This window comes from Mesoplodon densirostris, chromosome 1, assembly GCF_025265405.1.
Source record: "Mesoplodon densirostris isolate mMesDen1 chromosome 1, mMesDen1 primary haplotype, whole genome shotgun sequence".
In the NCBI taxonomy this organism is placed as follows: Eukaryota; Metazoa; Chordata; class Mammalia; order Artiodactyla; family Ziphiidae; genus Mesoplodon; species Mesoplodon densirostris.
The window spans coordinates 219,995,450-220,016,831 of record NC_082661.1 but is presented as its reverse complement, the minus strand read 5'-3'; the positions used below and the strand labels follow the sequence as shown (position 1 = coordinate 220,016,831).

The 21,382-nt window shown below is 34.1% G+C and overlaps 1 protein-coding gene across 4 annotated transcripts in view; it reads right to left on the bottom strand.

Moving 5' to 3' along the window:
• RAP1GDS1 (Rap1 GTPase-GDP dissociation stimulator 1) overlaps window positions 1–21,382 on the bottom strand; it is a 155,828-nt gene that overhangs the window by 26,353 nt on the left and 108,093 nt on the right. For all 4 annotated transcript variants that reach the window (XM_060115259.1, XM_060115266.1, XM_060115276.1 and 1 more), the window contains 2 exons: window positions 14,475–14,603; window positions 6,992–7,117 (listed from right to left, as the gene is read on the bottom strand). In XM_060115259.1, coding sequence (XP_059971242.1) covers window positions 6,992–7,117; window positions 14,475–14,603 — 255 coding nt within the window. The remainder of the gene's footprint in view (window positions 1–6,991; window positions 7,118–14,474; window positions 14,604–21,382) is intronic.

Genomic DNA, 21,382 nt, shown 5'->3' with positions numbered 1-21,382 from the left:
GGGTTCGTGCCCCAGTCCGGGAGGATCCCACATGCCGTGGAGCGGCTGGGCCCGTGAGCCATGGCCGCCGAGCCTGCACATCCGGAGCCTGTGCTCCGCAATGGGAGAGGCCACAACAGTGAGAGGCCCGCGTACTGCAAAAAAAAAAAAAAACAAACAAAAAAGAAATTCATTGCCAACAACCCTGGAAGCCCCTCTGTGCTTTACTTTTTTCTATCACATATCCCTCCCTTTCAAATCACCACCCTTTTTAAGGTAATCACATCCATACTTTTATAGTTTCACCAAATAATCATTCCTAAAAACTATAGTTAATTTTAGCTTTTTTGTAACTTCATATAAATGGAATCGTAAAATACGTATTTTTCAGTGTTGGATTTTTCCTTTTAATATGTTTATAAGATTCATCTACACTATTGGTTATAGCTGTCTTCATTCTTTCATAACTGTGTATTTTTCCATAATATGGATATACCATAATTTATTTACTCTACTGTTAATGGATATGAGTTGTTTCCATTTATTCATTATTATAAATAATGCTGTTATGAACATTCTTGTAATGGCTCCTGGTGCACATGTACCCATTTCTGGGTATACACCTAACAGCAGAATTGTTGGCTTACAGGGAAGGCATATCTCCAACTCAGTAGATACTGTTCTCCAAATTGTACCAATTTACACTCCCATCAGCACTTAATGAGTTTCCACTGTTCCACACCTTCATCGACACTTGGTATTATCACTTTCTGGTGAGTACACAGTGGTATTTTATTGTGGTTTTATTTTGCAGTCCCTGATTTTTAATGAGTTGAGCATATTTTCATGTGTTTATCAGCCACTTGGATTTTATCTTTTGCCTTTTTAAATTGTTTGCACACTTTCCCACTAGATTTTCTACATTTTTCTTAATGATTTGAGGGAGTTTTTCTATATATTGTACACATCAGCCCTCTGTTGGTTACATATGTTGTAAATAAATTCTCATCTACTGTCATACTTTTCACTCTTAATGGTGTCCTTTGAGGAATAAAAGTTTTACTTTTAAAATAACAAAATTTATCAAAGTTTCCTTTATAGTTACAGCTTTTTGTGACTTAAGAAAACTTTCTGTACTCCAAGGCTGTGATGACATTATCCTATCTCATATTTTAAGATAAAGTTTCTTGTTTCAACTTTTACATTCAGGTCAATAATCTATCTGAAATGAAATTTAAAAAATAGTATTGGGACTTCCCTGGTGGTGCAGTGGTTAAGAATCCACATGCCAATGCAGGGGACACGGGTTCAATCCCTGGTCCAGGAGGATCCCACATGCCACTGAGCAACTAAGCCTGTGTGCCACAACTACTGAGCCTGTGCTCTAGAGCCCATGAGCCAAAACTACTGAGCCTGTGCACCTAGAGTCCATGCTCCACAACAAGAGAAGCCACCGCAATGAGAAGCCCACACACCACAATGAAGAGTAGCCCCCACTCGTTACAACTAGAGAAAACCCACGCGCAGCAATGAAGACCCAACGCAGCCAAAAATAAATAAAAATTTTTAAAAATTTAAAAAATAATAATAGTATTAAGTGGGATTGTATGAGTGTCTCCAACGGTATTTTTTTCCATTCCCAGCACTGTTTATTAAAAAGACTGTCCTTTCCATATAGTTTTGCAGTGACACCCGTTTTTCTTAGTAAAATAAACATCTACTAATGCATCCATTTGTTTATGGGCTATCCTGTTCCACTGGTCTTCTTGTCCATCTTTGAACCAATACCACATCGTCTTTTAAATACTACAGTTTTATCAGAATGAAGTTTTATTATTGTTATGCAATAAAATCAGTTCTTCTACCTTAGTCTCTTTCACAGTATCTTGGCTATTCTTAGTCTTTGGGATTTTGATGAGACCTGCCATAAGTCTTCAGATCAGTATGGTGAGATACAAGATCATTACAAAATCGAGGTTTCCAATCTATGAAAGTGATATAGCTTTGCACTTATTTAGATTTTAATTTCTCTTGATGACTTTCTACAGTTTTCTTACACATCTTTTTTTTTTCAAATTTCATTTGATGGTATTTCCAAGATGACATTAAAAAGTAACAATTCTAACTATTTATTGCTTAAACAGGAAAAGTTTTTTAAAAAGAATAACACCAAAATTGTATCTGTTAAAAGACTGTCATTGTCTCATACAGTCCCACCCTCTTCTTGAAATTGCAACACCACCTCTAGATTTCACAAAAAGAGAAATCCAAAATGTGGTATCTTCATAAAGAAATGGCACACAGATCTATGTGTTTTACCCAATGGCTTCAATAGTTTCTTTGTCTGGGTCAGTATTGGTTTCTGCAGAATTGGAATGCTGTCTGGGATAATGACTATGGGTCATCTCTCCATTTGTAAGTTCAATCAAATGAAACACTTGCTTTTCGAACAACTAGCAAAGAAGAAATGAACAATGAAATCCAGTATTTGCTGGATATGAGGGTTGTTGACAACTAAGAATAAATAGAATAAATAATTAAAGTGAAGTAGGCTTATATAACAGAATGTTATGCATAACTCTTAAAACACATTGTTGAGCAACAGAAGTTAAGAATACAAGGAAACATAGAAAAATGTCACTTGTGTAAATTATAAACAGATACATTCATGAAACGATATCATACAATTTCATATAAGCATACACAAACACATCTATTGCATGCATTAAAGTCGAATCCTCTGGTAAATGGTGTGCCTGAGGAAGACAGTGGTGGGGAAGGGCTAAGGAAGAAGGCTACAAGGAGAGAGACCTTGTTTAGATTACACATCTTTTATTAGTCCATTCTTAAGTATTCCTTTTTTTTTTTTGCCACGCCACACTGCTTGCAGGATCTTAGTTCCGTGACTAAGGGTCAAACCCAGGTCCCTGGCAGTGGAAGCACGGAGTTCTAACCACTGGACCACCAGGCAATTCCCTTAAATATTTCATTTTTTATACTATAGTAAACAGTGTATTTTTTAAAATGTATTTTGTTTTTGCTGGTATGTAAAAATACAATGCTTTGGGTTTTTAGATGTTTTTCTTTGTCTTGCCTGGCAACCCAAACAAATTCTAATTTTAAAAATCTATATTCTTTTGTATTTTTGATATACATAATCATATATATGAATAATGATAGTTTTATTTATTTCTTTCCTGTATCTTTTTTTCTTTCTTTTTTACCCTACAGCACTGGATAGTTCCTACAATACAATAAGAAATAAAAATGGAGATGACCTTTCTTATTCCCAATCTTAAAAGGAAATGATTTTTGTTATACCACTCAGTATGATGCTTTCTATAGGCTTCTGGTTATATATTCTTTTCATTCTCTTCTAGTGATGGTTTGCAAAGAGTTTTTAAAAATCATGGAAGGATGGTTAATCTTATAAAATGTTTTTTTCTGAATGACAAGATGATTTTTCCCCTTTATTAAGTTTTAATGTGATGAATTATATTGATTGCATTTGGAATACTAAACTACTTTATATTTCCAGAATAAATCCAATTTGGTATGATGATTAATTTTTAAATATATTATTGGATTTTGTTTGCTAAAAGTTTATGGGAATTTTGGATCTATGTTCATGGTGAGACTGGCCTTTAATTTTTATTCTTGTTTTGTCTTTGTTGGTATTTTATTAGCTTCACAAAATATATTGGTGAGTATATCTGCTTTTCCTATTCTGGAAAAAATTTAAGATAAGATTACTCAGCTTTTCTGTTCTATATCACCCATACTTGAAAATGTATTGGCATCAAATTTTCATAACATTCTCTGAATATCTGTAAGATCTGTAGTGAGATCTCTGTTTTCTTGATTTTGGTTATTTGTGCTTTCTCTCTCTTTTTTTCCTGATTAATCCTACTAGGGGTTTACCAGTTTTATGATGTCTTTTCAGACTCAACATAGGCAAGTATATGCTTATATTGCATTACATATATTCTATTTTATTAATTTCAGTTCCTGTATTTCCTTCCTTCTACTGTTATTTCTTTGGGTTTCATTTATGTTTTCCCTCTCTCAATTCCTGAGATTAATACTGAGCTCACTGATGTTAGCTTTTTCCTTTTCTATTATATTCATTTAAAGTGAAAAAAAAAAAAACCCTCTAAGTATGGCTTTACCTGCAACACACAAGATTTGAGATAGTGTTCTCATTTTCATTATTAGAAAAATGTTCTAATTTTCTTCGTGATTCTTCTTTGACCTCTGAGGTATCTGAAGTGTATTTCTTAATATCTAAATAAATGGGGATTTCCTAGTTATCTTTTTATTATTAGTTACTATTGTAATTCACTTAGATCAGAGAACATACTCTAAGATTGCAATCCTTTGATATTTTTTCCATAAGTATACATGTTTTAAATGTTTCATATGTACTTGAAAAGAAAGGGCTCTGAAGCAGGGTGCAGTGTTCCAAAATATGTCCATTAAATCAATTTTCTTAATCATGTTGCCCACGTTTTCTATATTCCTATTTTTTAATCTGTTTGTTCTATAATGATTTTTGTGGATATTTAGGGTGCCTCATAGTTCTGAATATTTTTGCTTCATATCTTTTGACATAATGTACATTTTTATAGCTTCCAAGAATTGGACCTTTTATCATGATAAAGTCACCTTCTTTATCTCTACCAAGTCTTTTAATATTAAAGTCTATTTTATCTGATATTAATATGACTACCTCAGCCTTTTTTAGGTTTGAATGGTAAATTTTTTCCAATTTTTTAAATCTCAACCTTTTAAATCTCCTCATACTTAAGAAGCGCTGCTTGTTTAAAAAAAAAGCTGGTTTTTTAAAATTTAAAATTTAAAATTTTTTAAAAGATTAGTCTTTTAACTAAAGCATTCAGGCCACATACATTTAATGTAATTAATGAAATACTGTGTCATAAATCTAGCATATTTTTTCTGCCCTATTTTTACCCCCTCTTCCATGTTCCCTTTTCTCTCTGCTCTTCTGTTAATTAGGATTAATGGGGTATTAAAACAAAAAAAATCTTTCCATAAATCCTTCCATTAGTTTGGTAGTTACACATTGGTTTTAAAAATTATTTTAGTTCACCTTAAAATTTGAAATCACTTATTCACCAGAATCTAATAGTACTTTCCTCCATGTAGTACAAGGGTCCTGGGACTCTTTAACTACTTTTACCTCCCTCCAGATTATATACACTCATTCTGTGGTGTATTTTAGATTATACATATGTACATTTTAAACTTCACAGTGAATTATTTTTATTATTTTATATATTCAATGTTCATGAGTTTACACACATATTTACTGGGGGTTTTTTTGCTTCCTTCTCCTCCCTTGTACCTATAACCTTCCTTCTGGAGTCTGTTTCCTTTTGTTTTTGGAATCATTTTCCTTTTTTCTAACAAACATCCTTTATAATTTCCTTTAGTAAGGGTATATTGGTGGTGAACTTTCACAGTTTCTAACCTGAAAATATCTTCATTTTGCTTTCAGTTTTGATGGGTATTTTCATTGGGTTTAGAATTTTAGATTGAATTTATTTTCTTTTGGCACACAGAAGATGTTTGTTATCTGGCTTTCATTGCTACTGTCGAGAAGTTAGCTGTCAAACTTTTGCCTCTTTTAAGGTAATCTATTTTTTTTCCTGGCTACTTTTAAAACTTCTGTCATTTTTTTTTTGCAATTTCAATATGATGTATCGAAATGTGTATTTCTTTTTATCATGTTTTAAATTCATTGGGCTTCTTGAATCTTTGATATCTTTCATAATTTCTGGTAAGGGTTCTGACAAAATTTCTTCAAACTTCTGCCCTCCCATCTGCCCTCCTTCTGGGACTCCAAAAAATGTATATGAGACCCTCTCACTTTATACTCTGTACCTCTTATTCTCTCTTATGTATATTGGTTCTTTTATTTCTCTATATTTCATTCTGGATTTTCTTCCAATCTATCTTCCAGTTCACTGGTTCTCTAATTCAACTATATTTAATCTGCTGTTAAACTCATCTATTAGGTTCTTAATTTTTTTTTTTTTTTTTGCGGTACATGGGCCTCTCACTGTTGTGGCCTCTCCCATTGTGGAGCATAGGCTCCGGACGCGCAGGCTCAGTGGCCATGGCTCACGGGCCTAGCCACTCCGTGGCATGTGGGATCTTCCTGGACTGGGGCACGAACCCGTGTCCCCTGCATCGGCAGGCGAACTCTCAACCACTGCACCACCAGGGAAGCCCTATTAGGTTCTTAATTTTGGTTGTATTTTTCAATTCAGGAATTTCCAACTGTTTCTTTTTCAAGTCTGCTATTCATTCCACTTTTTATAGTTTCTAGTTTCCTTCTAAAAATTTTAAGCTTGTTTTTAACTCTGAACATAATAAGCATACCTGTTTTGAGTCAATGTCTAATAATTCCAGTATCTGGAGATTTGCTGCTGTTGCCTGTTCTTTGTGCTGATTCTTGCTTACAATGTCTTGTCTCCTCATGTGTCTGGTCCTCTTTGACTGTGTGCTAGACATTGTATTTGAAAATTATTTATATGGGATGGTTTGCTTACTCTGGTTCCCTCTTATTCCTAGAGTGTATCCTTTAAGATTTTTTGCTCAAAGACAGGAATAGTTTACCAGTGTTCACACTGTTGGTGGGCCTGGTACTCCAACTTTTATGACCTTTTTGCCCTGCAAGGGTACATAAGTGGAGTTCAGCCTACTGGCTGCCTTTTCCAGATTGGCATAAGCATGTATAAGCTACAGAACCATCTTTGCCAAGATTATAAAATCAAAGAAACCTGGAAAGTAGCTTTGGCCAATGTAGATATAGTTATGCAGTAGATAATGTAGCTGAAGTTAGAGATACCCAAAATAAAACTTATCATTAATAAATCATTAATTAAAAAAAGAATTTTGAGTTAAATAGCTGGCAATTAAATAATATTAGAAAAAAATGGAAAAAGCCTATATGATCAAAAATCAAGAGATACATTTATTTTCTCACCGTTTTCTGCCAATGGAGCAAGAACCTCAAACACCATTTCCCTCTTATCATGGTCTATTTGTTTCTTGAAGAGTTTTACCAGCTCTTCAGCAATGTTTGTACTGGCAAACTGTTCTTTACTTGACTCTGCAAAAAACAAGAGGAAAATTTAGAGTAAGCAAACAAAATTAAGCCCAGAAATTGTTTTCTATTACCTTCAATATTTGGTCATTTTTTACCATTACTGATAAGTACAAACACTCTTCAAATACAGGAACAATCAAAACCATTTTTTTAAATGCCCCTGAAGAGGAAAAACATCTAAGTCTTTAAATAAAATGTTCTGGCCCAATTTTATTCAAGGCTATAAAATAAATGTTCACTAGCATAACATATAGGTAATCATAGCAATAGTAAAATTACTGTTATAAATTCATAGTTTCAAGGCTTTCAGTCAAAGAAGAAAAATTACTCATAACAGACTGCATTTTACATGGCTGAATTAAAGGTGACTTGTCTTTACACCAATACAGTGGTATACTTTTGCATTCTCCTCGACATGCCTTTCTAATTTATTTATTTTTAAAATTTATTTTATTTTTGGCTGCGTTGGTGGTTCTTCCTTGCAGCGTGTGGCTTTCTCTAGTTGCGGCGAGCGGGGGCTACTCTTTGTTACGGTGCGCGGGCTTCTCACTGCAGTGTCTTCTCTTGTTGCAGAGCAGGGGCTCTAGGCGCGCAGGCTTCAGTAGCTGTGGCACGTGGGCTCAACAGTTGTGGCTTGTGGGCTCCAGAGTGCAGGCTCAGTAGTTGTGGCGCCCAGGCTTAGTTGCTCTGTGGCATGTGGGATCTTCCCGGACCAGGGCTTGAACCCGTGTCCCCTGCATTGGCAGTTGGATTCTTAACCACTACACCACCAGGGAAGCCCCTGACAAGTCTTTCTATCAAAGGCCAACTCCTCATTCCCTCTTGCCTCTTCACCGTCTCCAGCCTCTCACTCTAGAGCCTCATCCTCACCATTTAAATGTGCTTTAATATTTCTCACAGAAAAATAGCAATATTAAAAACAAACACCTTCCCTTTACACCACTTTTATTCACTACCATCCAATCTGTTCCCTTTCACAAACAAGTTTCTTGACAGCATTGTCTACATACACTGTCTTTACTTTCTCAACTCACATGCATTCCTAAACCCAGCTCAAACTAGTTTGGCCCACCTCTCCATTCTGCGATCTCCCTTGCTTGCTCCTCCTCCTGCACCAGACCTCTATACATTCTATTATGGTTCCTTGGATCTTGATCTTTTGCCTTCTCACCTTTTTGAGCCTTACTCTCACCCTAAGCAATCTAACCTCTTACATAGCATAAAATAGCACCTATATGTTGATGCTTATGTAATCATATCTCTAGCCCTCTTCTGGACTCCAGGCTATTTATTTAACTGGCCATTTGACGTCTCCATTTGAATATCTCTCTAGCATCCAAACTCCATGTCTAAAGTGGACTTCTGATGCTCCCCTGAAATCTGTTCTTCCTCCAGACTTCCATAATTTAATGAAGGAACATGTCACCTACCCATCTGCCATGCAGGCAGAAACCTGGGGGTCACTGCTCACTTGTTCTCACTCAACTGTACATCCAAAGAATAACCAAGGTCTATCAGTCTACCTCCAAAATACAACCAGAATCCATTCCTCTCCAAGTCTCTTCTCAGTTTCTTTTGCTGCATCAGATATCCTATCAATTTATCTAGAAGTTTCTTTCAGAAAATTCTGACCAAATCCAACCTAGATTGGTTGCTCTCCATGTTTGTGGGGCACAGCTGACATTCTGGAATTTCTTTTTCATTACCTTGGTGGATGCTTTCTTCTCCCTCCTGTATCAGATACTCTATTATCTATGTCCTTTCACCTTCACATTTTTAGTTTTGGTGGAGGCATCCTCCAGCAGCTTCCTGAGAAAGCTACTATGTACTGTGTATAGGAGATAAATATTTTGAAATTTTGACTGTCTGAAAATGCTCTTTCCCACCTAGAGTCTATGCCTGTCATTTAAATTAGTTCCTTACCCCGTTCAATTACTTTCTCATACTAGCAATTATCATAATTTAAAATTATATGCTTATTTATTTGTAAATTCATTTAAAAAATAAATTTCCAACGCACCCACTAAACTATAAGCTCCTTGAGGGCACGGACAGTGTATAGTATTTTAACTACCGTAAATACAGTGTACAGTATAGTGCCCAGTAAAGAGCAGGTGTTCAAAAGAAATTTATTGATTGCATGAATGTGTGACTGAAAGAACAAGTAAATGAATGTAAGAGCGATATTCTGCTCTCTAGTCTCTGGTAAATCTCTGCCAATATCAAATAAAAAATACTACAAATTCAACTTTAAAAGAAAATGGAGAAAGATAAATTTTTATATGGCTTAATACAGTTTTGATTCACTCTACTGTTACACTGCTTTTGGCACATGTACCAGATCTATGCCAAAATGATGAGAATCCACTCCAAGACTTGTAAGGAGGATTCCTTAGTGCCACAAAAAAAGGAGTATGGGTGAAGCGTCTTTTCTAATAAGCTACTTAAACCCTCAGAAATCATAGTTTACAAACGTCAGCCCATCTTACCCTAAAAGGAGGTTAGTTTGATTTAAATAGGAATGATTTAACTCCTTAACGCTGGTGGTTACTCCTCTGTTTCAGACAATTCTTCAAATAAAATGAAACATAAAATCACAGGTGAAGTAGATAGACATCATTTATCTAGTTATGTGCTATTATTCTTTTCAAAAAATAATAGTTCTAGCACTCTTTTTTCCAATCCATATTTTATTCTTCTACTTATTAAACTGAAACCAAATCACTGCTGCTAAGTAATTCAGGTCATTTGCCAGCACAAGGAAACAAGGCACTATGATTAACATACGAATTAACAAAAACCTGTACTTATCCTGCAGGTGGACACCTGAAAAGAAAAGATAGCGTGAATTATGATTTGGACATTATATTTGAATTAAATGCCATGGATCCTTAACAGACTTTTAGCAAGAAGGCTTATTTCCTAAGGGTTTTTTTTTTTTTAAATCAAAATTATATATGAGTTTAAAGAGTTAGTCCTAATACTTACACTACTGGCAGAATCGAGTCCCCCTTGCCCATTTCTTCTTCAAAAATAAGCACATAAAGCTCTTTTAGCTAATTCACCGGTATTTACCTCCAAATCTTTAAATAATGTATTTATATTAAGTTTTGATCGACTTCCCACTACGAAAGATGAAGCACTAGCTTTCTTTTCTTCTTGTCTCCACAATACCCTCCATCTTCTCAATGTAATTTTACTGTAATTTTGGTTATTTCAATAATTAGTGTTTCAATGATGCACTATTTCATTTGTCCTGGAATTCCTTTTATTTCCAGGAAATTTTTTTTCTCACTTATTTAGCTTTCAATGTACTTACATTAGTTCAACTCCACACTCTCCGTCAGTTGTCCAGTTTTCTCTTAATAAGCTCGTTCACTTTAGGTGCTCAATCAATTTCATCTTGTAAAGAATTTCCCCAATCTGGACTGGTTGCTCTTTGAAAATAGGCCATTTGGGGCTCTCATGTCACCATAATACTAGGAACTCCTATTTTCCTGTTGGATCTCTTGTTTCCTGATTCCTATGTAGTCTTATTATTTATATCCCTTGTTTTGGTGGGACACATCTTCCAGTGGCTTCCAGGAAAGATGTAGGACACCAATTTTGAGACATTCATGTTTGACAATGTCCTTATTGTAACCTCAGACTTGACTGATGGTTTGCACATAGAATTCTATATTGGAAATAATTTTTCCTCAAATTTTTGAAGACAATATTCCATTTTCTTCTGGTTACCAGTGTTGTTTTGATACATCTGATGTCTACTGATTCACCATTTTTTTTTTTTTTTTTTCCTTTTTGCGGTATGCGGGCCTCTCACTGTTGTGGCCTCTCCCGTTGCGGAGCACAGGCTCCGGATGCGCAGGCTCAGGGGCCATGGCTCACGGGCCCAGCCGCTCCGCGGCATATGGGATCCTCCCAGACCGGGGCACGAACCCGTATCCCCTGCATCGGCAGGCGGACTCTCAACCACTGCGCCACCAGGGAGGCCCTCACCATTTTTTTAATGTAACTTTTTCCCCTCTCTCTGGAAGTCTATAAAATATTCTCTTTGTCCCTATTATTCTAAAACTTCACATTGATGTGCCATGGTCTGGGGGCCTAATTTTCATCTGCTAGGCTAGGCATTGGACAGATTCTTCCAATCTGGAGAAATATATACTTTAGTTTTGTGGTACTTGAGTTATTTGGCCATTTCCTCCTATTTACCTCTTTCTAGAACTCTTCGTCTGATCCTCTATCTATATTTTCGCTTCTACTTTCCATATCCTTGTTTTTTGCTTTATATCTATAAATATTCCTCCATACATTTTATTGTCTTTCATTTTAGCTATTGTGTTTTTAATGTTCTAGCTTTTTCATTTGTTCCTTTTCTTTAAAAATGGCATCCTGTTTCTTGATTACAGCATTTTTCTCATTTATCTGAGCATGTTTGAGTTTCCCCCACCCCCATCCTGCATAGTTTCTATCTCCTCCGAGTTACCTTTGTTTATTTATCTTCCATTTAGAGGCTGTCCTCACCTCTCTACTTGTCTGCCACTGATTAACTGGGATCTAAAAACTGATTAGGATCTATGAGTAGGAGTGGCCTTGTTTTATTTATTTATTTATTTAATTTATTACACAGCAGGTTCTTATTAGTTACCTATTTTGTACATATTAGTGTATATATGTCAATGCCAGTCTATGAGTGGCCTTGTTGTCTGAAGATTCCCTGTAGGTCAGATGGCTCTTTTGTAGAGAAACTCCAACATAAGTATCTATAAGTCCATGTTCTAGAGAACAAATGGGACCATTAAGCATACCTACCTTCACTTAATCTGTGTTCAGAATGGTACTCTGGTAACTCTTACTTCATTTAGTCTGATGTCCCCAGTGTACAAACCCTCTATTTTTAGTCTCTCCAGAGAATAAACACAGTCTTCTGCTTAGATGGGGAGGGCTAGTTACCACAGTGTGGGAAGGGAAAGAAGGTTTAGAAATCTTGATGCCACCAAATCCTAAACTTTTTGAAGATTCCAAACTGGTTAGTTCTTGGTTTTCCAATTCAGCATTTAGATTTCAAAGTTTTGCTAAGTGAGTTACTGCTTGCTTTTCTTTCCAGGCTCTAAAAAGTTTCTGTGTTATCCTCTTTACTTGCCCCCCCACCCCAACAACCCTGCTTCCTTTTCCTTGATAGTTTTCCATTTAAAAAACAATCTATTGTAGTTTTAGTTGGTTTCCAGAAGGGAGTGAAAGTAAGTGCAGATTTTCATTCTAACATCTCTAACCCCCAAAATACTAATATTTTAAGCAGACAATTTTATTTATAAAAGATTGTGGAGCCAAATAAAAAGGGGAAAAAATCCCATTCTGCTTAATCTATAATGTTAAATAAATCTGCAAACTTTAAAATTGGATTCATGCTATAATTGTGAATATAGAAAAATTATGTGTGCACATAAACTAGGACTGAAAGAGAATAAAAAGATAGAGATGCACATTCCTTTTCGGCCCCCAGTTATGAAATAGTTTGCAGTTGTTTAATTATTTTATATTTTGTCTTTATATTATATCTTTAGTGAGCAAAACCATACAAATTTCTGCTATTTAACATTTTTATTAAGAAATTTTGACAAAAAGTAACTCTAGCATTTAATGATATGCCATATTCAGAAGTGTGTGATATAAATGTGATATGATCTTGATCTTTACCTGTGTCAATAAAATAATACTAGGTGATTCGCTAACTCATGGGCAATAAAGCCCACACTGAAAAGAGAAAACATGTATCCTGGGGCATATATGTTTTATTTCAGTGTTGATATACAACTTAGCTATTACATGGGCATAACAGACTCATGATATATACTCTAGAAGTCTTAGTAAATGAAGAAGTATTTCTCTTTTATACTTTCTTTCTCCATATGGGGTAAGGGCAGTAACAGCTGGGACCAGAGTATGGAATTGGGCCAAACTAAATTAGGTGTATATCCATCTTTTAATACAGACCCAGGTCTCCCTGTATGCAGAATCGAGGTGGTCTATACAATTTCCCAAACAAATCCTGACACCTTAACACAGTTAACTCATATTAAGTGGTGTCTGTCTCTGTTACACAGGTTATGACATTATCAGGGATTATAACATAATTTCTGTTTTAATTCTACAAACTATACTAAACACAAACTCCTACATTCCATTTTAATAATGGAAACTAACTTGAAAAACAGTAAATGAATGTTCTTTCATTCTTGGGCTTACCTGAATGATGGAAATAATGAGACAGTATGAAAAAGAAAAAAAGCAGAAGAGAAGACAAGAAACATTCACAAATGCCAGGAGATGACCCACTGAATAAAAATGACTTCTAAAAATTAACTCTGATAAATAATCCCTATTCCCTTAACTTGAAGTCAAAGCAAAAGTAAAGTACTGAAATCAAGATCTTAATGTGAGTGTGCAAGGAGATGAGCTTTCAGTTAGAAAAACCAAGGTTAGAGTCCTGGTGCTTCTTTTTATTTATTTATAAAATGGGGATATTAATAGAACAGATTTACTCGTTTGATGTAGCTATGACTTTAGCTATGATGAGACATCATTTGGTTTCACTGTCCCCATGATGAACAATTTATTATGAACATGGTTGTGGGGTAGATTTAGACCAGGAGTTGTAACTTTCTATCAAGAATTATGGGGAGGGAGGAGAGAAAAGAAGAAAGGGTAATAATGTACATGATATAGAGAAAAATAAAACAGGGAAAAGAGATGGGTGTGCTGGGGTCATCAGTCCTCCCTCTGTTAGGGCTGGGCTGTGTTGCTAGCACTGGTCTGTTTCTGCCCGCCTTCTGATTTTCAAGGATTTCTCATATTTTTTTCAAATCCTGTTACAAACATACTCTTATGAAAAAGTTCTCTATTATTTTTTTGGATTTTGTAAAAAGAGAGGGAAGAACCTTAGTCTGCTAGATTTTTTTTCACCTGATAAGCAAATAGTTTATACAAAATGTAATAAATTATGAGGTCCTTATTTTTGCCCTGGAAATACAATACTTGATTTTAAGACCATCCCTCACGTTAAGAATACTAAAGTCAAGTGGAGATCATTTTAAATATTCAATTCCATTAAATAGTATACAAGTATAAACTTTAAGCCTTAATACATAAAACAATTAGGAAAGCAAACTAGCTCCAATTATAAACAATACAACCTTAAGATGGATCTACACTTTTTAACATTGAAATAATGTATCTACAATGCTTCAAAAAAAATAAACTAATATAATCTAAACAGATTCCCAGGTTAACCTCTAAAGGAAAATTTATTATAAGTACATTAATAACTTAATTACATTTTTGACTCATGGCTAGGACTTACCAAGTTCTGCTAAATTGCCAAATGCAACAAGACACATTTCTGTAAGAGCTGCATTTTGGCAGTGGATGCCCAGTAATTTAACTAAGGTAGGAATAACACCCATGTTGATAAGCTGAGCTTGAAGGGAATCTGTAAAAAAAAAAAAAAAACAACAAAACAAAACACAAAAAAAATGTTTATGTATTAAATGGACATTAGTAAGAAGAAAACACCTCTTATTCTCCCTATTGCAAACTCAACACTACTTCAATTAGAGTAAAGCAAGATTAAGTCCACTCATATAACTGCCTTGAAAATGTTTAAGACATTAGTTCAGAAGAGTTGAATTTTAAAACTTTTCAAAGATTAAAAGAAATTTAGAAATGAAAATAATTCAAATAAGATGTCAAATCACTAATTTTTTAAAAAAACATGGTCCTATATCTTTACAGAGCAGGTTTTAAAATGTATAAGTAATTAAACACTACCACTGGTTTTTAAGTTAAAAGGTTAGACAAAGTAACATTTGCATTACAGAAAGTCACAGAGTATATGAAAAGCGTAAGAAAAAAAGCAATTTTAATAAAGACTAAGACAATAAAAATCTTAGAATCCCTTAAAAATAGTTGCTTCATAATAAAGAATGAAAAGTATATAACACACACAGGTTATTGCTTATTTGCAGCAGAGTGTTCTTTGATGACTGTTAGGAAGGAAAAAAAATCTGGTTAGTTAAAATATTTGTCTTTTCAAAGTTTTATTTAATAACGGTGACAATCATCTTAGTAAAGAAAAAATTTGGCTTGACAGGTAAAGAGAATGAGGTTAATATGGCTTTGTCATCATTGCTTGCCTTCATTTTCTAAGGAACTAATCGGTTTTAAAGTACTTAATATGCCTTGGATTTCCACAATGGCTCTTCATGAACAATGATAACAGAATACCTATAGCAGTAGAGTTGAAGGTAAATAAATCAAAATGAAAACCAGAAGTAGTGCCTCTTAGAATAAGCTAAGAAGAAAGACATAAACACTCACATGCCTATGCAAAACACTATTACTGTTAATAACTGGTTCATCTAAAGATAAAGGTATGCCTTCAAAATTTTTTTCTTTTCCTTTTAAAAATTATATGCCATTTTCAAGTTAATAATTTTCTCTAAATTCTTTTAAGTTACCTACTTGGAACCTAAAGATTAAAAGTCTGTTTCTTACAGAACACACTTTCCTCACAGCATGCATCCCTTGACGGAGTTGGCGTACTAATCTCTTTGTCACTCTTCATAGTTCTTAACCGTCAGGAAAGAACATAAAGGCAAGGATGAGCTGTCTCACATGCCAATTGATTACTTGCCCGGAGGTTTCTGTACTTTTTTTTTTTTTTTTTGTGGTACGCGGGCCTCTCACTGCTGTGGCCTCTCCCATTGTGGAGCACAGGCTCCGGACGCGCAGGCTCAGCGGCCATGGCTCATGGGCCCAGCCACTCCGCGGCATGTGGGATCTTCCCGGACCGGGGCACGAACCCGTGTCCCTTGCATCGGCAGGCGGACTCTCAACCACTGCGCCACCAGAGAAGCCCTCTGTACTTAATTTTTACTGCTTTTAGAGTGAAGTATGAAGAGACAGCCAACAGAGGCTTATCAGCCCTGAAAACTGACGGTAATTATGGATATTATCTGGTTTGGCTGTGGGGACCATCTATACTAGAAAGGGGCCTATTACCAAAACAAAAATAGGAAACAAGGCCTGAGACAAAGTTAAGTTTACATTTAGTTCAAATAGTCTAAAACAATTTCAAAATTTGCAACGGAATTATGAAGTCTGTTCTAAAAGGAGATAGATATAAAAGAACCTTCAACTAAATGATTTGTTTTTATGCTTTTGATGCTAAATATTTTTTTCTAACTTTACAATTTAGTAATTAATGAATGACTCACAATACTTATATTATCTTACAGGCAAATTACTTGTTATACCTATAGTATTATATCTATTATAGTATTATACCTATGTGTTATAGTGGCAGAATATTGTATTGTGGTTATAGTATTTTTAAAGATCATGTACCAAGAAGCTTTCCAAATTAGAAATTATTTTGGTTACTTACCAGTAGATAGAGTTCCTTACTATTGGACCACCTCTGCAGATTCTTGTTCTTTAGCAGTATTTTTAACTTTATTTATTTATTCATTTTGACTACCTCTTCAAATACTGCAGAGCTACTGAATCATTAATTTTTAGGTACGTAAGCGTGAGCACTAGCGCATGCATTGAGTGAGTCAAACTCCACTATATGTTTGCATATATGTAAGCATCACACACCCCCTCAGTACTATTGGTCCAAACTATAAAAATCCAACAGTCCAGGGACATTAGAGGAATAACAAAATTTGTGAAGGAGATAACAGGAGAATGCCACTTAGATATTCTTCATATTCTCTTAACTTAGCATCTCTAATGCTCTCTAATTTTACAATATTATGAATTTTGGTTCCAGGGATAAGAGGGACAAAAGGTTAAGAAATATTACAGAGTTTCATACAATCTGTGGCATACAAATTGAAGCAGTAATATTTGAAATTGGGGTAGATCAGCAGAAAAAGTAGCATAGCGCAATGGCATATGGTGTGAATTGCCATAATTCATGAAAATCACACTGCTACATGAAAATGTGTTTTCAAGCTATCCAGGAGTCAAACTGATTGTATACTCACATACAACACACATAGCACACACAAGTAAAGAGAAAAATATATAGTCATCCAATGGACAGACCTCATTTTGGACCACTTGGGTGCTTTCTTTTATATCCATTTCTATGATGGTAACTAAAATAAAAATTATGCTCAAGTAACTCTAAAATCTGTTCATACCAATTACAGGCAAGTCATTCTCCTTTGATAATGGAGGCCCAAAAGAGGGAAAAGACTTTACTCAAACAGGTTGGTACAAATTTTCATTTCGAGATAATCAAGCATCCTAGAACACGGTTCTCAAAGTGGAGTCCCCAAAACCCTTTCAGAAGATCACCAGGTCAAAACTACTTTCATAAAAATACCAAGATTTGATTTGCCTATTTCACTGTATTGACATTTGCACTGATGGTACAAAAACATTAGTGGGCAAAACTGCTGGGGCATTAGAATGAACGCAGTCAGTGGCACCAAATTGTATTAGTAGTCATTGTATTCTTTACCATCACACATTCACAGTAAAATAAATGCTGTTCTCAGCAATTAAAAAAATTTTTTTTAAATTATTTTTCATTAAAACATGCTATTTATCTTAACGTATAATGGTAGGTTAAGATGGTAAAATGCAATACTAAATAATTTAAAAAACTGTCTTCACTTTTATTTCCAATATAGTAAATATTGATAGATATAACCCATAGATATAAACAAAAATTCTTTGAGATCTTCAGTAATTTTTAAGTGTCTAAAAGAGTTCTGAGATCAAAAGTTTAAGAACCACTGCCAACAGATTACCTGATTTTTATAGGAATTGGAAAAAACAATATGGAAAAAGAGATTCTGAAATTCAATGATATGCTTGGCAGATGTGACAATAGAAAAAATGTAAAATTAAAAGCACGGTAGGAATCCTAGATTGTGATGCTCAGATATTTTGAGCGAAATAACATTAATTAAGCACCTGAACATCTCATTTTGCTTATGTGAGCTTTTCCTACTTAAGCCAAGAAAATATTTCATGATTAGATCTGTTTGCCTATTTCAGTTACAACTTACTATGTTATCAATAAATAGTTTTTTTGAGGGTTAAGTAGAGGTCCTGTTTGTGTGGAATAAATTAGTATTAGTATTTATTGCTAGAAGCAAATGATTAAGTTGAATCACTTTTTCTTATTGCCCAAAGAAAGCTTTGAATAGACTTCAAAGGATAGTAGCTGACACTCATGCTATTGTAAATGGTATCAGGAATATGACTTTTAAATTAAAGACTAACTGGAAGAAATCCTTAGAACCAGAAATAGTTCACATTCTCTAGATTTGAGAAAATAAGTAACATAATTCAAGACTGAGACTTTTTGCATCTTTCAAAGAATACCAGCAACTCCAAGGGAATGTTGTCAGAGCTCAACAAACACAATTCACAAAAATGCAACCAAGGCCCATACACAGCAAACACTTATGTGTGAAAGACAGTCTTTAGACAGCACAATGCCATAAATGTCTGAAGACTTTTAAAAATTGCTCCTGACACACAACACAGACAAATACTGACCAAAACAGAATTACAAAGTTACATAATATCAAGATGACACAGGCCCTGCATGATCTATGGTGGGGAAGAGGAAGAAAGGCACTGAGGGGGTGCAATACAGATGCATATACAAAGAAATATAAGGCAATCAACGCATGCGCTGGTGTGAACACTTACCTACCTACATTTGAATTTCAATGGTTCCAAGTTCTTCAGGTCACACACACATGGAAACTCCAAAGAATGGAGATCTGGAGAGAAGATCTCAAGTTGAAGAACCTTTTTCCCCCTGAGTTTTAAGTTTAATGTTTAAAACGTTGGTATAGATTATAGGTCCAGAAATGTATGCCAAGAATTGCAGTAATTCAACTGAAGTTATGTTGATCAATTACTAAAAAGAATAGGTTTCTTAAGAAGATTATAACACATTTATCTTATTCCTAAGAAATGGCCCTTATAGACAATAAGCTTATTGATAAATAGGACTTAATGATGAAACTGTGTCAAAATAACACACACACAATTCAAAATATACAGTCTCTACATTAGTATGTATATTTGGTATGTATATTATTTATAGTATAAAGAGTACAACATTTCCTATTTACAGGATTGCATAAAAACCTCATCTACAGTCAAATTAATTATATACAGTTGAAACAATAAAAACAAGCAAATGTAAATCCTGATGAGAAGTTCTAACACAATTTGGATAAAAATCATTTGGGCATAATAAAGATGGAAGAAAATTGCCCTTTACTAATGACACATGTATATTTCCAAAAATATATATATAAAAAGTAAAAATTAGAAATGAGGTAACAGTGAAGTAGAACTTGCAAGTTGAAGCAAGTTGCAGCTCTATCTATTATAATGTTGAAAAGTAAACTGACTTAAATACAGCAACCAAGAGGATGGTTTGTGGTTAAAAACTTTATACATACACATGTGCAGGTACAAGTAAAGACTTCCTTTTCAGTTACTTATGACTTACTTTTTGTTGATTGATCAGGAAAGTGAAGAATTTTTATTCTAAACCTAGTGCTGAGATATAAAACCAAAAATATTTAAACTGTTTAAAATTAACTTCAAATCAATGATTTTGAAAGGCCTCTTTACACAAAACCTGCATTATGTTTTGCAGATAATTACAGATTACCTCTACAATTTAAGCCCCAGGTTATACATTTCCATGACAAACAGCCATTTCAAAGAAAAAAAAAAAGAGAGAATCAAGATTCATTAGTATTCAGAATATGAGAGGTTTAAAAACAATACATTTACACATTTCTTGCTTTCTAAAAGTTAACAATAAAAAATGAGAAAGTTTTTTTCTGGGTTCTGAAAATAAAAGTCTCTACAGAGCAAAATTTCCCTTTCGTAAAAGTTCTAGAGATAACTGACAAAGTACATGAGTGGGTATGATGTAAAACACAGCAACAATGAAAAACCTCAAAGCAAATCACAAGAGAAAGGAAAAATGTTTTATTATTCTTAAGAGGCCTACCCATTGCTGTTCTCAATCCAATGACATCTAGAATGATTATGTCTTAGTCCAGCAGATAACTTTTTCCCTAGACTCACTTCGGGTTAAATTATTTACTACAGATCAACTCTTGTTATAATGAATACTGCTACAATGATTTCTACATATACATCTACTCTGATTTAAGAAAATGTTGTGCTTTCATCTCAGAAACAAACTGGTCTTTTAAAACTTAAAATTGTTATTTGTTTTTTTAGAAGAGGACTACTGCCAGCTGTTGCTTACATAGCTCTTATTGGGAGAAATAAATCCAGTCTCAGCTCTCATAGGGCATTACTGAAAGGCCACATCTATAGTAAGTATAAATTTAAGCCTAAATTTTTGTATAGCAAATTGAGCTAATTGCCAGGTTAATTTACAGACAACATGTATATCTTATAATCATATGCGTTTAAAAAACATGAAAATTCTGTTTTACAAAAGGATTTACTGGTTTTAACAAAAACCAAATAATACTAGTTACCCTGGAGCATTACTATGATTAAATTTTTTACACTTTAAAAATTCATAGAAGTTATTTGCAACACACAAACTGTGTTAACAAGAAATATCTATATAACCTAAAGATTTCTAATTTCTTTCCAAGAAACATTTTTCAAATATTTAATTAAAATTTTTTTCAGTAACAAGAAATATCTATATAACCCAAAGATTTCTAATTTCTTTCCAAGAAACATTTTTCAAATATTTAATTAAAAATATTTTTCAGTAAATAAAATATAGGCAGTTTGCTGTTAACTAGACTTATTTGTAGTCAGAAAACAGGGTTACTAATTTTTACACAAGTTAGTTTACATATGATACTTTTCTGCCCTGAGCTTCTCACTGAATGAATATTTTAAATGGTCTGAATTAAAGATGCACTGATATATGGCCAAAATCCATTATTCATCTCTGGCTTTTGCCTCAGCTCTTGAAGGTCAAACACCTGAACGCTTACTTCAATGTCATTTTTAGCACGACAAATTTGTGCATAGTCAATGATCATGTGCTTGATATCATTATATTTCAACCAGTGTAACATCAAAAATAAAAAAAAGGCCTGTTCTTTCAGTTTTATCTTTACTATCTAAATATTCATTTTTAAATATAGGTAAGCATTTCATGTACAGAGAAAAATCTCCCAATGTGTTTCACATGTTGAAATTCTATTAGTTGAA